The following is a 23,086-nucleotide window of genomic DNA, read 5'->3' as shown; positions in this document are numbered from 1 at the left end:
ACAATCAGATAAAAATGATAAGAGAGCACATGCTACTCTAAAGACCTGTCAGCTATGTTAAATGTGAAAAATGAGACAATTGGTAAAAAGTTATAGTATCACCTGGATCAATTTGTCCCTGATATTTAAATCAAAGAACACTAATGAGAACTGCATTAGTATTAATTATTTTTGGTATTAAATAACTTCTAACTATAGTAACATCCAAGAGAGCTAAACAAGACTATAAACTTTTATTGACATGGAAATTAAAATTTTTAAACTGACTTTTCTCAAATTTTAATATAAGAAAAATTTTAAATACTCAGGCTATTTCTTAATAAATGACTTTTAAACATTCTTAAAATTGGAATTAAGGAAAAATCCTTATAAAGAATAAATATGTATCCTTTAACACACAATGTTTACAAATTCTAATAGAAACATTTCCTTTTGTCATGAACGCATTATAACATTCCAACACCCAAGTGACTACCACAAATGCAGTGTGGAAATGCTTAATATAAAAAATATATATGCTCACAATCAAAATATAACTCTATAAATAGCTCATAATGTCTGAAAACTTGAATCATAATAACTACTTTAAATAAATTTCTCTGATACCAATATTCATTTTATTTTCAGAGTAGCTGCAATATTCTACGTTAGTTTTATTAAGAACTTGGTGCACTGTTTTAGGGCTGCTGTTCAGGCCAGAGGCTTTGGCAAACATGAGGCAACATTAAAATCCTCGGGGAAAACATGACAGTCTGTCATTGGATTCTGCTGGTCAGTGGTCTCTCAGGGCCTCAATTCACAAATCAATAAAATGGAACGGAATTAAAGAATCTTCAATATACCTCCCAGCTCTAACACCCTAGGAAAGGAACAGGAAGTAGATTTAACCCCAAATATCAATGATGAACAGCTGGAAGCTCATGCTGACAAGGATTCTAAGGGTGCGTCAGGACTCAGCATTAAAATGTACAGGATTTGATACGAGAAACAGAGGAGGAAGCAGCAGAAATATACTCTGACTTGGACTGTTCCATGAATCACAGGCATACTTCATCTTATCTTCTAATACACGCTGAACTATTTTAACTGTAAAAATTTTGTGAAAAAGAGTAATATGATCCAGTTTAAGCTCTAGAAGAAACTCCCTGTGTAACTCCAACATCCAGTTAACACTTTAAGAAACAAAAGATTGCCCTTCATGAACAACACACTCAGAAATAAGACTCATAATTACTGTCAATTACATATAGAAGCATCCTCTACTTAAGAAAGAAACTACTCCTAAGGACGAAACACAATCTTCATATATACTTGCTTTTGTGTCACTTCTATATCATGGATTATCATCCTCAAAAGGATCTCCCTCTCCAAAAGCCTACAGGCTTAAAGTATTATTACACCTCCATCTTTAAAAGGTCAAAACCTGTAATGTAAGCACCATGACAACATACACATGAAACCGGACTTTTATGATCAAGTAGCTCTTGGGACAAAGCACAGAATGATGCAATTTACCTTAAATTGATGTTTTTAAAAAAGTTATCAATTTCCAATTGTTCTGTTAATATACGCATGTAAATACAGCTGATTTTGTATGTTTACCTTTATTCTGTGACCTTGCTAAACTCATTTGTAAGTTCTGACAACTTTTGGTGCTTCTTAAGTTTTTCTATGTAGACAAGCACGTTGTCTACGAATAGGAGTCATTTTTACTTCTTCCTTTCTAATCAGGGTGCCTTGTATTTCTGTGCTCTTGCTTTCGCTAGGTCCTGCAGCACAGCACTGATCAGGAGCGGTGACAGCAGACAACCTTGTTCTCTTCCTGATCTTTTTTTTTTTTTTTTTTTTTTTTGTGGTACACGGGCCTCTCACTGTTGTGGCCTTTCCCTTTGCGGAGCGCAGGCTCCGGACGCACAGGCCCACCGGCCATGGCTCACGGGCCCAGCCGCTCCGCAGCACGTGGGATCTTCCCAGACCGGGGCACAAACCCGCGTCCCCTGCATCGGCAGGCGGATTCTCAACCACTGCGCCACCAGGGAAGCCCCTCTTCCTGATCTTAGGAAGAAAATATTAAGCTTTCACCATGAGTACGATGCTAGCCGAAGACTTTCTGTAGATAAAATTTATCAGGTTGAGTAGGTTCCCATCTATTCCTAGGTCACTGAAAATTTTTACCATGAATGGATGTTCGATTTTGTCAAATGTGTTTTATGTATCTGTGGAGATGTTCATTCAGTTTTTTTTCTTTAGTTTGTTTCCATAGTAGATCACATTAATTTTCAAATATTAAGCCAACCTTGCATTCCCAGGATAAACCTCACTTCATCATAATGTAGTATCCTTTTTATATATACTGGGTGCAATTTGCAAATATCTGTTGAAAAGGCTTGTGTAGGTAATTCATGAGAAATACTGGTTTGTAGAGTTCTTGCAATGTCTTTGTCCGGCTTAATATCAGGGTAATTTGGCCTCATAAATGTGTTGGGAAGTATGCCTTCCTATTGTATGGAAAAGTTTGTATGAAATTGGTAATATTTTTCTCTTAAATGTTTGGTAGAATTTGCCAGGGAAGCTATCTGGGCTTGAAGTTTTCTTGGGTGGAAAGTACTTTAACTATGAATTCAATTGACTGAATAGACTATTCAGGCTATTTATTGTTGACTAATACCAAATAACATAAAATACTTAGGTATACATCCAACAAAATATGTGCAAGGTCTGTGTGATGAATACTACAAAACACTGATGAAAGAAATAAAAAGACCTATATAATGGAGAGACATACTGTGTTCACTGATTGGAAGACTCAATTTTGTTAAGATGTATATTCTCCCCAAATTGATCTTTAGATTCAATGCAATCACAATCAGAATCCCAGATTTGTGGAAACTGATAAGGTAATTCTAAAATTATGAAAAAGTAAAGGAACTAGAAAAGCCAAAACAATCTTGGGCGGGGGCAGGGGGGTTTGGTAGACTCAGATTACTTGATTTCAAGACTTAACATAGGGCTTCCCTGGTGGCGCAGTGGTTGAGAGTCCACCTGCGGATGCAGGGGACACGGGTTCGTGCCCCGGTCCGGGAAGATCCCACATGCCGCGGAGCGGCTGGGCCCGTGAGCCATGGCCGCTGAGCCTGCGTGTCCGGAGCCTGTGCTCCGCAAAGGGAGAGGCCACAGCAGTGAGAGGCCCGTGTACCACCAAAAAAAAAAAAAGACTTAACATAAAGATATAGTAGTCAAGCCAAAAGGATAGTGTTGACAAAAGATAGGTGTGTGTGTGTGTGTGTATATATATATATATATACACACACATACATATGTGCACGCGCACACACACATCAATGGAAAAGAACAGAAAGTCCAGAAATAGAGCCACATATATGGTCAACTAATTTTCATAAAAGGTGCAAAGGCAATTCAATGGAGAAAGTACAGTCTTATCAACAAATAGGACTAGAAAAAATGAAAATCCATATGTTAAAAAAATGAATCTTGATCCACACATCATATCACACACAAACATTTTACCTCAAAATGAATCACAGATCCAAATTAAAACCTCAAACTATAAAGCTTCTAAAAGAAAACAGAAGGAAGTCTCTGTGACCTTGGGTTAGGCAAAAATTTCTTAGATATGACACCAAAAACGTGAACCATAAAAGGAAGAAAAAACAATATGCTGAATGTCATCAAAAGTAAAAACTGCTCTTGACAAGATATTGTTCAGACAAGCCAGAGAATGGGAGAAAATATTTGCAAAACATATATCTAATAAAGGACTTACATCTTGAATAATGAACTCTCAAAACTCACTAATAAGAAAAAAAAATTTTTTTTTCATGGGCAAAAGGGACAGACAAAAAAAGTGAAGGGGATTAATAGGTGTACACTTCAGCTATAAAATAAATAAGTCACAGGGATGTAGCATACACACAGAGAATATAGTCAGTAATATTTTAACAACTCTGTATGGTGATGGATGATAACTGGTCTTAATACAGTTGTTTCATAATGTATAAAAATATCAAATCACTACGTTGCACATCTAAAACTAATATTCTATATTAATTATAACTCAGTGAAAAATGTTTTTAGATTTTTTTTTTAATGGGCAGTAAGATTTGAACACGTACTTCACCTAAGATATATTGATGGTAAATAAGCACATGGAAAGATGCCCCAACATCATTAGTCATTAGGGAAATGCAAAACCACAGTGAGTTAGCGTTATCACTACACGCCCACTAGAATGCCTGAAATAAACAAAACACTAACGATAACAAGTGCTGATCAGAACACACTTATAATACTGGTGAGAATGCAAAGTGGTAGCAGCCACTTTGGAAAACACTTTCATGGTTTATTATAAAATTAATGTATATTTACCATGTGACTTAGCAGTCCAACTTTTAGGTATTTACCCAAGAGAAATGAAAATTAATGTTTATAGCAGCTTCATTCACAATGGACAAAAATTAGAAACAACCCAAGCATCCTGTCACTGGTGAGCAGATAAACAATAACTCAGCAATAAAAAGGAACTACTGATATATGCAAATACTGAGACTGATCTTACATACATTATGCTAAGCAGAATAAGCCACATTCAGAAAACTACACAGTATGTGATTAGATTTACGACATCCTGGGAAAAAAACAAAACTACAGGGAAAGAAAACAGATCAGTGGTTGCCAAGAGGTAGAAGAAGGAAGAAGGGCTGACTACAGAGATGCACAAGGTTATATTCTGGGGTGATGGAAATGCTTATTCAGTATTTTGATTGCAGAAGTGGTTACTCAACTGTATGTGTTTAGTTAAAATTCAAATACTGTGGAAAGGGTAAATTTTACTACATGTAAATTATACCTCAATTTTTTTTTTTTTGGTGGTACGCAGGCCTCTCACTGCTGTGGCCTCTCCCGTTGCGGAGACACACAGGCTCAGTGGTCATGGCTCACAGGCCCATCCACTCCGCGGCATGTGGGATCTTCCCAGACCAGGGCACGAACCCGCGTCCCCTGCATCAGCAGGCGGACTCTCAACCACTGCGCTACCAGGGAAGCCCATACCTCAATTTTTTTAAAAAAGGAATTAATCATCATACTTCCTAAAACACACACACACAGGGACTTCCCTGGTGGTGCAGTGGTTAGGGATCTGCCTGCTAAGGCAGGCGACACAGGTTTGAGCCCTGGTCTGGGAAGATCCCACATGCCACGGAGCATCTAAGCCCGTGCACCACAACTACAGAGCCTGCACTCTAGAGCCTGCGAGTCACAACTACTGAGCCCGTGTGCCTAGAGCCCATGTCTGTAACAAGAGAAGCCACTGCAGTGGGAAGCCTGCGCACCGCAACGAAGGGTAGCCCCCACTCGCCACAACTAGAGAAAGCCCGCGCTCAGCAACAAAGACCGAACGCAGCCAAAAAATACATAAATTTTAAAAAAAGAATCCACCTGCCAATGTGGCAGACACAGGTTCAATCCCTGGCTGGGGAAGATCCCACATGCCACAGAGCACCTAAGCCCATGCACCACAACTACTGAGCCTGCACTCTAGAGCCCACAAGCCACAACTACTGAGTCTGTATCCACAACTACAGAAACCCGCGCACTCTAGGGCCCACAGGCCACAATTATTGAGCCCGTGTGCTGCAACTACTGAAGCCCGCGCACCTAGAACCCATGTTCCGCAACAAGAGAAGCCCACATACCACAACTAGAGAAAGCCCGTGTGCAGCAACAAAAACCCAACATAGCCATAAATAAATATATGAATGAATGAATGAGTGAATGAATAAATAAATCACAAATAATGTATAAAATGTTCCCTTGGGTCTCAAATAATATTAATATAGCCCTTAAATGAAAAGAGTGTAATCCAGAGTTCTATCATTTCACCAAAGAATAACTAAACCAAAACTCTGAGTGCCAATAGTTACTTATTGATTATATATATAAAAAAAAAAGGTTACGAATCCTCCTCCTATTCAAACCAACCTGATAGGGTGTGTTTTGTAGTTTAGACTGTCTTACAGCAGCTGCTGCCCCACCATATGTCGTTTTTCCAGGGTAAAAAGGAGAATCTCCAAGCTGACTTGTTTTAAGAGCTGAAGAATGCCCAAGTGACTGCACAAAAACATAATGATAAATTATAAGCAATAAACACTCAAAACTAACGTGGTTAAATCAAATCAAATGACTACTCACAGGAGAAAGTGTTCCAAAGACAGACAAATTGAATGCTGGTTTTCTTGAGCTGGTGGCAGTGTGCTGTGAGAGTGAATGAGAGCGTTCAGCCTCTGGGGACCACAGAGGTGGCACTGAAGTGTTCTTTGAAACAGCTATATCTGAAACAAAAATATGCAATGCATAGTAACGCCCCTAATTACAAGGCCTATATTTTTATAAATAGAAAATGAAAATGACAACCAAGTGAGGAAAACTTATCCCACGAAATTTATTTTTACTACCAAATGCCAAGAATACCTTTGTCAGAAGCTCTTGAAGAAAAACCACTGGTGGTTGAGATGTTATCATCATCATGCTGAGAGGTAGAATCTTTAATTTCCTTTACGAGGGAAAATCCAGAACTGCCAATTGGGAATGCCGAAGATGTGGAGGGCTGACAGTGCAATGCAGGAGATTCCAACATGGAGAAATTCAGGTGGCTCCGGTGGAGAGAAGGCCTTGTTAATACATCTGGATAATTTGAAGCAGTACTAGTTGTTGAGGGTTCTCAAAAGAAAAGCATTAATATTATGAATACTCAACTTAGAAAAAGCAATACACTGTCAAAACAAAACAGTGTTTGTTTCAAGAAAATATACTGTATGATAAATATAGCTTCAATTCAAAACACTGAAGCCTCCCATAAGCCCAATTTAAGATATTCTTTAGCCAAAGTTTCAACTAACTGATATTTACCTAACCTAGTGTCAAAATATACTTCATTATCAAATAAACTTCTAAAAGTACAAGGTTCTTGACTTCTCTCAAATTGGTATTATAAAATGTGCTCAATAAGAAAAAAAAACAATAAAATCTGCTCATGGAAAAATAAAAGCAACGAAGCTATATAAGAAAGTCATGAAACAAAAAGGTAAGTCCATCCCTCCAGAAACAACCCCTATTAAATTTGTATATCCTCCAATGGAATGTTATTCAGTTAATAAAAAAAGAATGAAATTTTGCCATTTTGCGTCAACATGGATGGAGATGGAGAGTATTAGAGAGTATTATATTATTATGCTTAGTGAAATAAGTCAGCAAATGGCAAACAGTGTATGATATCACTTACATGAGGAACCTAAAAAATAGAACTAATGAATATTACAAAAAAGAAACAGACTCACAAATACAGAGAACAAACTAGTAGTTACCAGTGGAGAGAGAGAGAAGTGGGTGGGCGCAAGACAGGGGTAGGGATAGTAAGAGATACAAACTACTACATATAAAATGTATAAACTACAAGGACATATTTATTGTATAGCACAGGGAATATAAGCAATATTTTACAATAATGATAAAGGGAGAATAATCTTTAAAAACTGTGAATCACTATGCTGTACATCTGAAACATATAATACTGTAAATCAATTATATCTCAAAAAAATTTGTATATCCTCTCAGACATTCTATATGCATATACATTTTCCCTAATCACATAATCATGCTTATGCATTATGTTCTGTGACTTGTTTTTTTCATTTATCGTATAATTTTGTCTCCACACACAGAGCACATTCCATGTGAAGACCACATTCTATTTTATCTGACTGATTTCGCATAATTATTTATGTAATTGTTTTCTCAATATTCTATCAAACATACAAACACTTATATTTGCAGACTGTATTCTTTTTGGATAAATCCATGGTTCTTTAAATATGTAAGAGAAACACGAGGAGAAATTATTTAAGAAATATGCCTAAGTGACCCACAAAAAATCTGACTCTGTAAGTCTGAAATTGGGCCCATAAAGCAGCCTAAGTAGTGCAAGGTATCCTGCGAATCAATGGATAAACAATAATTTGTGGAACTGCCCTGTCTTACTGGATCAGAGTACATGCTCACTTTTGCTTATGAGAGATACTGTGGATCCAAAGGTTTTCTGTTAAGCTTTACTGCATAAACAGTAAATGACAATGTATATTTCCCCCATGCTCTCCAATACTGGATAATAATAACCTTTTCTGATTTCTGTCAATCTACTGTGTCCAATGGCATCATTACTACCTGCATTTATTTAAATGACATATTGAGCACCCTTCCCTATTCACTGGTCATTTATATTTCTTCTGTTAACTACTCATTAATATAGTTTATCTTGCTAATACAATTAGTCCACATTGTAAAGCAATTATACTCCAATAAAGATGTTAAAAAAAAATTAGTCCAATCTAGTTTCTTTTTGATCAGTAAGATTAGTGTGACATGACCTGAAATATCACAACTAATTTTTTTCACTGTTGGTTGAAACCAGTATTTTTTTGATGGTGTCCTTTGTAATACAGAAAATAATATGTATTTTAACAGAGACTTCTACCATTCCAAGACTAAGAAATAAAAAATTTTACTCTCTTCTTTTTGGTAGTATTGCTTTTATTTCAATATAATGTTTAATCTTGACTCCATATGGAATTAGTTATGATGAAGTAGCGAGGGAATGATTTATCTTCATTGTTTTCCAAATGGTTAGTCTGTTTATATTCTAAAATAATCTTCTTAAGTAAGCCATCTTTTCCTCACTGATCGAGAAGCCACCTCTACCACATAGTAAATTCGAAGAGGCCTTCCCCAACGATATATATCTATACCAGTACCATAATGTTTTAAATCCTATAGCTTTATAACACATTTAGTGCCTATAAAAGTTACTCTGACTTACATCACATTTCCCTTACTCTTTTTCAGGATTTCTCTATTCATTTTCTGGTGTATTTTTAAGAACTTTAGAATCATTTGTCAAGTTTCCAAAAGACTCTCTTCCAGTTAGGCTGGAATTAGTGGGGCCCTAGACTAGCCCTTCTTACTGTAAGTAACTATAAAAGTGGACAATATATATGAGGTAACAACTTTCAGACAACAGAAAACATACAAGAAAAACTTACAGTGAGCCCTATCACTACCCAGCTGTCTAGGAACATTTCCAGACCTGGCAGAGAGAGATGGAGTCAAAGCAAAATACAGTAGGCACAAATCAGAATTAAGGGCACTGGACAGTAGAAAACTACACAGGAAGGGGCCTCCAGAAGTCTACACAGGAGTGTCCAGAGCGTGGACGGGCTATACATACACAGAGCAAGACCACCTAAGGCTTACCAAATAGCAGCTGCTATGAAATTGAGAAAACAGCTACTAGAAGGTTGACCAGTGCTAGGGGAAAAAAGCAGTGCTGAGGACAGTGAAGTTCCAAGACTGCCAGAATTTAGAGATCCCATAAACACCTCCTTAAATCCCTGACATTCAGCTGAGATACCAGAAGAGCTTTCCCTTGAGACTAAGGGCCATGTCCTAGAACAAGACCTGCTGCAAACCCACCTAAAAAGCCACAGAGGAGACAGAGTTTGGAGGCTAAATCCCACCACTTTAGGGGACTTAACACACACCTTGGATTTTCCACAGATGGACATTAATAAAACATAAAACCATGTAAGAGTTCAAAATGATCATTCAGTAACAACTGCTTCCTGAAACAAGAATCAATACTTCCCAGAGGAAGACAACGGAACCCAGAATCTCCACCCATATTCTACAAAATAATTTAGTCAAAAATCACTTGAAAAATCACATTTAAAAAAATGCTTCTATTGTTTCACCATGACACATGATTTCTGGCCTGTGGATGACTGACATATTAAGCAGTGGTTTCCATATTCCAAGTAGAAATAAAGAACAATAGATTTTTAAGTTTTAGCAAATGCCTATTTAGTATCTACCTGAAAGAAACAATTTACAACCTCATTTCACCTATTGACATGCTAAATTATATTAATAATTCCCTAATGATTAATGATTCCTTGCATCCCTACATTAACTGTCCCCAATTAGTAAGAGTAAGAAGAGTCTGCTATTCTTTACTGTGGTGCTTGACTGTATTTGCTACTTGAAATTACTCTGTAATCTTCTTCTATGTATCAATACTATCTTTCTAAAAGTTTGTCTTCAAAAATATTTACCAGCTTAAGCAATGCAAAATAATTCTGGATTATTTAGTTTCAAAGTGCTATTACATTAAAAAAAAAAAAAGTGCAGACAAAAACACTCGAATAAGACTAGAAGGAAACATCAACATAACAAAAGCCATATATATGAAAAACTAACAGCTAACATCATACCTAATGGTGAAAAGACTGATTTTCCTCCAAGACCAGGAATAAGAGAAGAATGACTGCATTCCCCATCCATTTAACACAGGATTGGAAACTCTAGCTAGAGTAATAAGGCAAGAAACTAAATTCATCCAAATTGGAAGGGAAGAAATAAAATTATGTTTTCAAATGATATATCTTATAAGCATAAATCCCTAAATATTCCACCAAAAAAAGTGTTAGAATAAACAAATTCGGCAAAGTGGCAGAATACAAAATCAACATACAAAAATCAGGTTTGTTTCTAAACACTAACAATGAACAATCTAAAAAGTAAATAAAGAAAATGATTCCATTATTAATTGCTTCAAAAAGAATAAAACATTTAGGAATTAACTAAGGAAGGAAGTGAAAGACTTGCATGATGAAAACTACAAAACATTGCTGAAAGGAATTTAAGAAGATGTAAATAAATAGAAAGACATCCCATGTTCTTAGGTTGGAAGACCTAATGCTGTTAAAATGTCAATACTACCCAAAGTGATCTGCAGATTCAATGCAATTCCTTTAAAAAAAAAAAACCAATGACTTTTTTTTTGACAAAAATAGGAAAATCCACCCTAAAATTCCTATGGAATCTCTAGGGACCACTTATAACCAAGATAATCTTGAAAAAGAACAACACTGGAGATCTCACACTTCCTGATTTCAAAAACTTATTACAAAACAGTAATCAAAAGTATGCTGCTGGCATAAAGTCAGACAGGTAGACCAATGGAAAAGAATAGAGAGCCCAGAAATAAACCCTTGCATACATGGTCAAATGATCCTTGACACAGTGCCAAGACCAGTCAATAAATGGGGAAAGGACAGTCTCTTCAACAAATAATTTTGGGAAAACTGGATACCCACAGGCAAAAGAGGGAAACTGGACCCTTACCTTACACTATATACAAAAATAAACCCAAACTGTTTTAAAGACCTAACGTAAGACCCAAAACTATAAAACTTATAGGAAAAATAACAGAGAAAAGCTTCAAGACATTATTCTTGGCAGTGATTTCTTAGATATGGCAGGCAACAAAAGAAAAAAGACATGTGGGACTATATAAAACTTAAAAATTTTTGTGCACTAAGACACAATCAAGAGTAAGAAGGCAACTTACAGAATGGTAGAAAATGTTTGAAAGTCATATATATGATAAGGGGTTAATATCTAGAACATATAAAGGACTCCTACAACTCAACAACAATAACAACAAATCAAATAACCTGATTAAAAACTGGGCAAAGGACTTGAACAAACATTTCTCCAAAGATAATATACAACCAGCAAGCATATGAAAAGATGCTCAGCATCACTAATCATCAGAAAAATGCAAATCAAACCCACAATGAGATACCACTTCACACTCATTAGGACAGCTACTATCAGGAAAAAAGGAAGTAATGTTGGCATGGATGTGGAGAAGCTAGAAACCTTGTGCACTGTTGAGAGGAAATGTAAAATGGGTGCGGCCATTGTGGAAAACAGTATGGTGGTTCCTCAAAAAATTAAAAATAGAATTAACATATGACCCAGCAATTCCACTTCTGGGTATATATCCAAAAGAACTGAAAGCAGAGTCTCAAAGAGATGCGTACAACCATGTTCCTAACAGCATTACTCACAAGAGCCAAAGGTGGAAGTAACGTTAAGTGTCCATCAACAGATGAATGAATAAATAAATGTGGTAAATACATACAGTGAATATTCTTCGGCCTTAAAAAGGAAATAAATTCTGATATATGCTACAATAATGTGAATGAACTTTGAAGACACTCTGCTGAGTGAAATAAGTCAGTCCCAAAAGATTAAATACTGTATGATTCTACTCATATGAGGTACGTAGTCAAAGTCATAGAGAAACTACAATGGTGTTTGCCAGCGGCTGGGGTGGAGCAGGAATGGGGAATTAGAATTTAATGTATATGTAATAATTTCTTATCAAGCTTGCTCAAGTTAAGACAGAAACTGTCTGGAGCTTCGAAATCTACTGGCATTGGCATTTAAACCTACTGGCATCTCAAGATGATCATATTTCAATTTCTCTGCAGTCAGGATTCATATACATACAGGCTGAAATGTTTCTTAGAGTATTAAATATTCTAATTTTGTAGTATGTTATATCCTAAAAGTGCTTTTTTTTTTTTTTTTTTTTTTTTTTTTTGTGGTATGCGGGCCTCTCACTGTTGTGGCCTCTCCCGTTGCGGGGCACAGGCTCCGGATGCGCAGGCCCAGCGGCCATGGCTCACGGGCCCAGCCGCTCCGCGGCATGTGGGATCTTCCCGGACCGGGGCACGAACCCGTATCCCCTGCATTGGCAAGCGGATTCCCAACCACTGCGCCACCAGGGAAGCCCCCTAAAAGTGCTTTTTACTTACCCATTCTCTCACCCCTACAGCAGTTTATCCTGTAGGATAAAAGTGACAGGACAACTTTCTAGATATTGGCAGACATTTACTAAATCTAGTATATACAGAAGCTATGGAGAAAAAAGAAATCTAGTATGATATTTCAACTGGAAGGTATGCTGCTAATAGCAAAGCCAGTTTTTTATATTTACAGAGCTTCCTTAACGCCTCCAAATCAGGCTCAATAAAGGACGCATTTTGGGATCATAAGACTAAATAAGGCCACATCATCCACAGATTCACATCAGCCATAAATGCCCAGTTTCTAGGAGGACACTTATGATCACACAGTATCAATCAGCCAATGTAGTCTACAACTTCAATCTACTGCTGACTAGCATATTAGATATGTCACTGTGGGGCTCTCAGAGGCCTGAACTCTTACTGAATCCATAAAAATCTAACATGTACATTATTTGAGGTTCTCCTCATTGATCCATTTCATTACCCTAGGAGAAGAAATCTAGACACCTAATGGCTCACCATCATTAAGACAGTCAGTACAAGGAGGTACATATAAGCAGACAGCTGCAGACAACAGATCTGAAAGGGGCCACAGATTCTATAACTGTCGTACTGCACTGTGCTATTTGAAGAATGTCCTATACTCTCCAGCTCCAGTTACTATTAACACAGAAGTTACAGTGGTGAAATTACTATTTAGTAGACAACACTCAGGACTGTTATATCTAAATTATTTTAAACTTTTGATAATTTTACACTACTGTAAGAGCAAGTATATCTAAGTTGTTCTGAGAATGCATTGTCAAATTTAAGAGTAATGTTTCACAGAGTAAACATAAACTGATTTGCTACATCTAGTAAGATCTATATTCATCATACTGGGGAGTTATCAACAGTACTGTAGGCACACATTATGTGACCGCAACTGTTGAATAAATCCTTTGAGAAAGGTGGAGGCAGATTGTGAGAAGAGAACTGCCTGGAACTTACCGATTTTAAGATAGGAGCAGAAGTCAGCTCTTAGACAAGACAGAGGGAAAATGCCATCAAGTTTTTGAAGTTAGTATCAGAAAGCTGTTCACAATTTGCTTCTAAAAAATCAGGGGAGTTAGACTGAGAAGGTAGGTGAATAGATGTGGGGATAAAGAAAACAAAGTCAGCCATAAGCTGGTTGTCTTTGAAGCTGGGTAACAGGTACATGGAGGTTCATTGGACTATCCTCCTTACTTTTGTAGTTTGAAAATTTCCACAATAATTTAAATTTAGGAGTTATTCACAAAGGTGTGTGTAATATACACATAACAGAAAAGCTACCTTGCAAACCTAATAATATAATGAATAAAATCCAAGTTGGAATTAACCTTGGCAGACCACTGAATTAATTCCATAATTTCAATGAAAATACAAACAAAAAAGAACTTTACAGATGTACAATGAGTAACGCCATTAATCTCACACCTGAATTAAATTCTTCAAGTTAGTTAATCCCCACAAGCATACTTATTAGGATGCAAAAGAAGGTTTCAGTCACTGTAGATATATGCTGCTGCACACTAAAAGTCTCCAGTCAAAAGAAAGAGAGAAGCTGTGGTCCCATCTGATGTCCAGAAAAGAGAACAATATAGAAGCAGTCACCTTAGAGATCTACCAAAAAAAAACTCAAGATGATTGCTGGTAATGTATTAGAAAGAAACCTTGAACAGTACAGATATTAAAACTCCCTAAGTTACTCTAATAAAAATAAGCAAGGATTTGAAGACTAAGCCAAACTGAATATCACTAAGAAAACTTAGATTTGCCATTTCTCCCAAATAAGAATCACTCTTTCAGCCCATTTCACCCTCACTAGTTTTCCCTTATAAGCAAATCAGGCAGGAAAATAAGTTACTAAGTATACCAAAATTAATAGGCACATATCCACATCAATTATTTAGGCAAGACAAGATTTCAGAGTTTGAAAAAATTTTTTATAATTATAAGTAAGTCAAAACATGTAGTGAAAGAAAAAATATATAAACAGAAAGAAACATATACTTGAGGGATAAAGTGGACTTCATCAAAATTTAAAATTTTGTGCTTCAAAGGACACCATCAAGAAGCCAGAATAGGAGAAAATACTTGCAAATCATATATAGGTAAGGGCTTATATCCAGAATATGTGAAGACCTCTTTCAATTCAACTATAAAAAGACAAATAACCCAGTTAAAAATGGAAAAGGAGGATCTGCATAGCCATTTCTCCAAAGATGTATAAATGGCCAATAAGCATGAAAAGATGCTCATTATTAGTCATCAGGGAGATGCGAATCAACACAATGAGATACCACTTCACGTCTACCAAAACAGGTATAATTTATGTTTTTGAAAAAAGGAAAATTAGTATTTGTGAGGTTGTAAAGAAGCTGCATTCTTCATACACCGCTGGTGGGAAGGTAAGATGGTGTAGCCACTTTAGAAAAATACTTTTTCCTCAAAATGTAAAATTACCAGATGACCCAGCAATTCTCCTCCTAGGTATATACCCAAGAGAAAACATATCCACACAAAAACGTGCACAGGAACACTCAAAGTGGCACTGTTCATAATACCCCAAAAGTAGAAACAACACAAATGTCCATCAACGGATGAATGGACAAATAAAATGTAGTTTCTCCATTCCATGAGCTATTACCTGTCAATAAACAGGAAGTTCTGACAGACGCTATGACATGGATGAACCCTGAAGACATGATGCTAAGTGAGAGAAGCCGGTTACAAAAGATCACATATGTTATGATTCCATTTATATGAAATGTCCAGTATACAGACTGGTGGTTGCCTAGGGCTGGAGGGGTAGGGACGGGGAGGGACTACTAATGGGTATAGGATTCTGCGGTGATGGGGAGGGAAGGATGGTGATTAAAATGTTCTAAGACTGACTGTGGTGACTGAACAACTCTGTATATACCCAAAACCACTGAACTATACAATTTAAATGGGTGAGTCCTATTGTTATGTGAAGTACATCTCACTAAAGCTGTAAATAATATATAAAGTGAAATGACAGAGTAATAGTCCCAAATATGTCACATTCATGGGTTACACTGAAGCTATTTAATACTTGTAAAACCCACAAAAATGCCATAAATGGATCCAAACAAGCATTTAAAATGCGGGGTCACTCAGCGGTAAGATTAATGAAGTGGCCCAGTTGCACTAGCTGCAGAGGACAGGAGACAACGGCAGTGACACCGTACCCAAGTCCGTGTGCTGTGGGAAGCACCGCCACGCTGCTCCTTAGTGCCATGACCTACTCAAAGGGCTTCACCTTTACTTTTTTCAAAACCATTTCTGAGGGTACAGAGGAGAACAAAGATTATCTTGACCAAAGCCACATGGCTAACAATCGGTGGTGTGAAAATTTAAACCCAAAGTCTAACAGCAGAGCTGGCACTCTCAACTGATACAGTGTTTCAGCCTCCCTTAATAAACAGAAAAGCTGATAAATAAAAAAGATTTCTAATTTGAAGGTGATCACCACCCTCCTCCAACATCATTTCTGTACTACATGATTAGATTTACCACAGCCAGGTAACATAAACATACTTTAAATTAAGGCATGAAAACCTATCATTCACAACAAAACACCCACATTCTATTTACCTTCTGTATTACTGACTGTTGGCTCAGGAGTGAGTCTCCCATCATGAATGTTAGGGTTCTCCTCACCAGCATATACTATATGGTCATCTTCCCTATTTTCCGGCCACTGTGCCACCTCTCTTGTGTCTGTTGAACAGCTACATACATCTTCATTCTTGTGGAAGTATCTCTGTAGCCATCCTGGCACAATATTCTTAACAGATTCTGTAACCCTGCTGAGAATGCCCTGTTGGGGGGAAGACATGTAAGGCAGTTTTAGAAATTTATCTTTTAAATAAGTACCTATTTACAGAAAGCCATGCCAAGCAAAACACAACTGTTTCCAACAAAGTTTCCTAAAATTCAGTTACATGAGTTAATGTTGACATAATGTATTTTACAAATTCTAAACTTTATGAAATTCCTACTTTTTTCTTTCTTTCATATGCATATGTCCATGAGCCAATAATTGTCCCAAATGGCCATATTATTCTAATCTTTAAAAAACTCCCACAGGTCTTCAACTAAGCAATATAAATTTTAGATTTAGTAATAAGATATGCACTAAAATGTTACAATTCCAGACAAAAGGCATCCATCTTGATCCCAGCATATTAAAAGAGGCAATAAATACCTTCAACAGCTTCCTCAAATATTTTATTGCACATTCTTTAAGAAAATTTAGTCAAATAAAAATGAGAAATTTTAAAAAGGCAATAAGACAACTAATCCAACGTAATAAACTCAAGAAATAATCTAAGATTTTTTTTTTTTTTCGGTACGCGGGCCTCTCACTGTTGTGGCCTCTCCCGTTGCAGAGCACAGGCTCTGGACGCGCAGGCTCAGCGGCCATGGCTCACTGGCCCAGCCGCTGCACGGCATGTGGGATCCTCCCGGACCGGGGCACGAACCCGTGTCCCTTGCATCTGCAGGCGGACTCTCAACCACTGCGCCACCAAGGAAGCCCTAAGATTTTTTTTTTTTTGATGGTAAAATTTTGTTATATCAAATGTTGCCTGAAAACCAAGAATTTTATTACAGTAACTTTTAAAGGGAGAAAAAGATGTGGTATAACAACTACCAGCATTATTAACATTCATCACAGAACAGACACTGTTCTCAGCAGTTTAAACATATTATTCAATTTAATCCTCACAATAATTTTATGAAATTGGTTTTAACCGTGCCACTTTACAGATGAAGAGAGACAATGAAGTTAAGTAACTTGCCCAGGTACAAACACAACTGCTGTGGTATATCTAGGATAGAGTAAAAGCATAGACTTCAGGGTTGGTAGGCTGTACTATGATTTACTCTAGGTAAAATAAGAAACACTCTCTCCCACTATTACCTGATAGGAATTATAATGAAGATCAAATGAAGTAATGTGAAAGCACTTCACAATTTACTAAATATTAACAGAAACATACACTGATAATTTTATTACTAATGAGAAAAAAAAATTAGAAACAAGCTGGGGTGAGGTAATCAGTTTTAGGCAACAATTCCCTTCACAGAATAGGATTTCAGACAGAAAGTCATGGAAGGGAAAGAATGAATCAGCAGGTACAAAAAAAAACAGTAAAGTTAAGGCAGAACACATAAACCTTGAAAGCAAACCCAAGACAAAGAGGCCTTGAAAAATTCTGTCAATAGGAAAGATGGAAGACACCTCTGATATGAGCACTTGAATAGTATTTTCCTGATTATCTGAAAAGCTGTAGGTAACAACTGGGAATAAATTACTTTTCCTCCAAACAGAAACTTTGAACAGATCTACATTGTGTAAGATCTCTAACACATGAAGCCAGCAACCCTAGAGTACTCACTACTGAAAAACACAAATTCACTGTTTCCCTTTTCTATGCCAACGTTACACAGTATTAGTTTCTTTGGAAAGAAAGATTCTATACCTACTCCAAGATTTAATATTTATAGAAACATTCATGTTTATTATTTTGCTAATTACTTATATTTAAATATTTATTTACCCTCTCCCCATATTCCAAGACTTGAAAGTGCCTTCAATACATAACACAGGGGCTTCCCTGGTGGCGCAGTGGTTGAGAATCTGCCTGCCGATGCAGGGAACACGGGTTCGTGCCCCGGTCCGGGAAGATCCCACATGCTGCGGAGCGGCTGGGCCCATGAGCCATGGCTGCTGAGCCTGCGTGTCCGGAGCCTGTGCTCCGCAACGGGAGTGGCCACAACAGTGAGAGGCCCGCATACAGCAAAAAAAAAAAAAAAAAAAATACATAACACAGTTTAAATAGGAAAAAAAAACAAAGACACACTTGATAGAAAGCGATGTTAAGGCACTATAGCAAGAATTTAGTGTAAAATAAATCTTTCGTAGACTTCCTCTAAGGTGTTTAGCTACTAAAAGTATCAGAGATTCCTGTGATCTCTACTCACTGAAGGAGGCAAGTACAGAACAACTTAAAATTAGCACTGTACTTAACCAAAGGTCACTTATGTGGCATTAGGTATTGTGGAGAATAATCAGCAAAAATTGAACAGTCAAATGGATTTAAAAAAAAAAAAAAAAAAAAAAAAAAAGCTCCTTCGTTGAAATTCATGAACTTTGCTTGGAGACCTTCTCTTTTCTAAACTACAATGTAACCAATTTATTTAGTCTCAGCCCAGAGCAGCTTAGTACAAAATTACAGTGAGAGGGCTTCCCTGGTGGCGCAGTGGGTAAGAATCCGCCTGCCAAGGCAGGGGACATGGGTTTGAGCCCTGGTCCGGGAAGATCCCACATGCCGTGGAGCAACTAGGCCTGTGCACTACAAGTACTGAGCCCATGGGCCACAACTACTGAAGCCTGTGCATCTGGAGCCTGTGCTCCGCCACAAGAGAAGCCACCACAATGAGAAGTCCCTGCACCACAGGAAAGGGTGGCCCCCGCTTGCCTCAACTAGAGAAAGCCCACAGGCAGCAACAAAGACCCAATGCAGCCAAAAATAAATAAATAAATAAAATAAAATTTAAAAAAAATTACAGTGAGAGAGGAATTACTAGTGGCACAATGAATGACAGCATGATGCACTTGACACCAAAATTAAATACAGATGCTAAAATTGACCTGGAACCGTTATTAAAAAGAAATATCGGGCTTCCCTGCTGGCGCAGTGGTTGAGAGTCCGCCTGCCGATGCAGGGGACGTGGGTTCGAGCCCCGGTCCGGGAAGATCCCACATGCCGCGGAGCGGCTGGGCCCTGTGAGCCATGGCCGCTGGGCCTGCGCGTCCGGAGCCTGTGCTCCGCAACGGGAGAGGCCACAACAGTGAGAGGCCCGCGTACCGAAAAAAAAAAAAAAAGAAATATCCCCTTACTTCAATATGCCTCTATAGGGTAAATGACCCTAAGTCATCAAGAAAAGTTAAATTAAACTCAGTATACCCTAGTACTAGTGGTTCCCAAGATGTGGTCCCTTCACCATTTATATCTGCATTACCTAAGGCCCAATCCCAGCCCTACTAAATTCAGGAGATAGGGCTCACCTGTTTTCACAAACCTTCCCAGTTGAATCTGATGTATACGCTATAGTTTGAGAACCACTAATCTAATTTAAAAGGTTAGGAAATTAGATACATTTCAGGAAATCACAATACATTTCAGGGAAAAAATCCCTCTACAAGACGTGAATAAAATTATGTATACTTAATATTCAGTTATCTGGAAAACACACATGTGGAGTACTAATCAGACAATAATCAAAATATATCACAATATTAAAATACTATTTAATGAATCAGAAAAACAAATTTTATAGTGGACTGTGCTGAATACCATGTGGACTAATAACTTTTTCCCCAGTGTTTCCCAAACTTTAGCCATGATTTTTACCTGTTGTTATTTAATGGTTTCCTTTCTATTTATTTTACTTCTCTTAATAAACAGTTTTTCCTACACAATAAAATCTACCAACTCACCAATCTGATGCTGTACTGGTCTTCATTTGCGCCGCCCTGACACCGTTTCTGACTGGCTGTCTCAACCACCTGGCTTCTGGATTGGCCCAGGAGAGATTCTGGCAGATACCGGACAGTAGAGGGTGGAGGAGAGGGCCTTTCTTTCTGCGCTCCCTCCGCTCAAGCGCCCCTTCTCTAAAACCACGGCTCCAGCCAGGCAGCCCTTCCTCCACTCCATTACAGTTTCTTCCCTGTATCCATCCAGTCCTAGGCATGGCAGCAGCTTCCCACTGCTGCTAGGCCCTGGCTATCCTGCCATCCCGCCTGTATTCCTTTAATCACCACCATATCTTTGAGTACACTCTTTCTTTTTTTTTTGGTAGTATGCGGGCCTCTCACTGTTGTGGCCTCTCCCGTTGCGGAGCACAGGCTCCGGACGCGCAGGCCCAGTGGCCATGGCTCACGGGCCCAGCTGCTCTGCGGCCTGTGGGATCTTCCCGGACCGGGGCATGAACCTGCGTCCCCCGCATCGGCAGGCAGACTCTCAACCACTGCGCCACCAGGGAAGCCCTAGACTCTTTCTTAAAGATATTTCAGCTGAACCATCTATCCTGTTTCCTGTTGGGTCCTCAGTGTACTTGTTAAATTTGTTTTCTAATTAACATGAAAAATAAAGTCAGTCCACGTATCAGTTAGATTCATCTTTAGCAACAATGGAACACATATACCACACTTGGGGAAGCACTTACTATCCAAAAGTTACATCCAACTGTTATCTCTGTAAAACAGTACATAAACGGACCAGGAAAGAGGCTTACCCTGATGAATATTTTAAAATCTTATTTAGCTCACACAGGTAAAAGGCAAACATTGCTTTTCTTCATTTAATCTATGCTTATTGATCACATACTACATGTCAGGCAAGAACACTAGGGATAAAAAACAGGGAACACGTTCCTGCCCTCTTGGAGTTTAGATTCTAAGTTAGGGAGACAAATTAGTATAACATGTAACACATGATATGGTGATTCAGTGCTATGGGCCACAATAAAGCAGGGAAGCAAATGGGGATAGTCATTTTATATATGCAAAGACCTGAAAAAAGTGAGAAATGAGCATTCACGTTTCTAGCAGAGAAGTATTATAGGCTGAGGAAGCAAAAGACTCAAATGTAGGAATGTCCTTGGCACGTGCCATCCAAACTTCTCGTAACGTTGTTAATAAATGCAAAATCTGATAGACCTGAAATAACTATTTTGATCCTTCAAAATTCCCGTTTAATCATGTGTGTGTGCATGTACGTGTATGTGTGAGAATGTACGTGTAACCTTTTGTTCTGTGGCTCATCTAGTGACTATAAAAAAGCCTAAAGAAGTGGTTCTCAAATTGGAATCTTCAGACTAGCAGCCTTGGTGTCACCTAAGAGCATGTTAGAAATGTAAATTTGTTTTAACAAGCTCTTGAGGTGATTCTTACGCCAATTAAAGTTTGAGAACCACTGTACTAAAATCATCTATAAACTCTGACAAGTTTCCCAATTAAGGCCACGATAAACATAACCCTGAGTATAAACTTAACTACAAAATAAACTGTTTCCAAGATTATCTCATCAAAGATGTCATACCATTACACCAACTTTCATAAATACCTACTTTATAATATGCATTCTGAAAATCAAATATAGAAGTAAACAGAAGTAAAACGTAAAAGACTACCTTTGAATCTCTTTTATTTCCAGTTAAAGACTTAACATGCTTATTTATAGTAAATAACCAACTACCAGATATTAGAAGTTTAAACAACTGTTAGGGAAAAGAAATCCCCTGATTATGCACAGAATAGGGTAGACTGAAGACGTAAGGGACCCTGTCTATCATATAGATTTGGAGAAGTACTTCCCTGGCGGGCAATTTTTAAGTTTCGAAGTACTTCAGCCACTAACGGAAAACTGAGAAAAAGTGAAGGAAGCTAGAAAAGGGGGAAAATAGTTTTCTTATGGAAGATAAGGTTCCTTTTACAATCACCAAAGACGGTCTACCTTTTCAAGAGTTATTAAGATATTATGCTTCAGGTCTTTACAGGAATGGGGCAAATCAGCTTCCTATATGGACTTGAAGAAAGAATGTTTTGTGATATTAAAAATAAGCAAGCAAACAAACCAACCAACCTTGAGGGGGAAAGAGGTACACTGAGTAAAGGTCTACTAAGGAGTGAATACTCAAGTCCTGCTTTACCAGAACAGCTTTCTCTCCACTCCACAGGCTTCAGTGGTAAGCATAACTGCCATCATTATAACTTGATGTTAAAGTTTTCCTACAGAAAATCTTCTCTGATCCTCCAAGTCTAGGACAGTCACTCACTTACATGCACCAACAGCACCCTGTACTTCCTACAGGCAATCTGTCATATGGGATGGTAATTACAGTCTTATCACCTCCCCTGGAGGACCAGCTCTGTGAAGGCAGGCAACAGGTCTGTACAGCGCAGATTAGCTGGTGCATGATTTTTAAATTTTCTACAGCTGCACTAGTCAACCAGCTTTTTATTCCCACATACGAATATGCTGTGGCAAGTTTCAAAAAAGGACATCAATAATCCTAGAATTCAAAAAAATAAATAATACGTTTGCTTGGTATAACAGCTTCAGCTTAAACAAATAGTATTTTTGTTGCCACACTAATAGTCCTTCCTCCAAAAAACAACTTGTGAAGTTAGCCAAGAGCATGGGAAAACTGAACCATCCTCTGGAATGATAAATAACACAAAGCCAACTAAATGAAGAGAAGCAGAAAAGTAGTCAAAGAAAGAAAAATTAATGAAG

General features: G+C 37.8%; 1 protein-coding gene across 2 annotated transcripts in view; it reads right to left on the bottom strand.

Moving 5' to 3' along the window:
• The window catches only part of NUP153 (nucleoporin 153), a 76,308-nt gene that overhangs the window by 38,555 nt on the left and 14,667 nt on the right, over window positions 1-23,086 (bottom strand). For both annotated transcript variants that reach the window (XM_059076767.2, XM_067006727.1), the window contains exons 2-5: window positions 16,374-16,599; window positions 6,490-6,738; window positions 6,211-6,350; window positions 6,001-6,129 (exon numbers count right to left, since the gene is read on the bottom strand). In XM_059076767.2, coding sequence (XP_058932750.1) covers window positions 6,001-6,129; window positions 6,211-6,350; window positions 6,490-6,738; window positions 16,374-16,599 — 744 coding nt within the window. The remainder of the gene's footprint in view (window positions 1-6,000; window positions 6,130-6,210; window positions 6,351-6,489; window positions 6,739-16,373; window positions 16,600-23,086) is intronic.

This window comes from Kogia breviceps, chromosome 10, assembly GCF_026419965.1.
Source record: "Kogia breviceps isolate mKogBre1 chromosome 10, mKogBre1 haplotype 1, whole genome shotgun sequence".
Taxonomy (NCBI): Eukaryota; Metazoa; Chordata; class Mammalia; order Artiodactyla; family Physeteridae; genus Kogia; species Kogia breviceps.
Note: the sequence above shows the minus strand (reverse complement) of the source record. Positions and strands in the feature narration are given on the sequence as shown.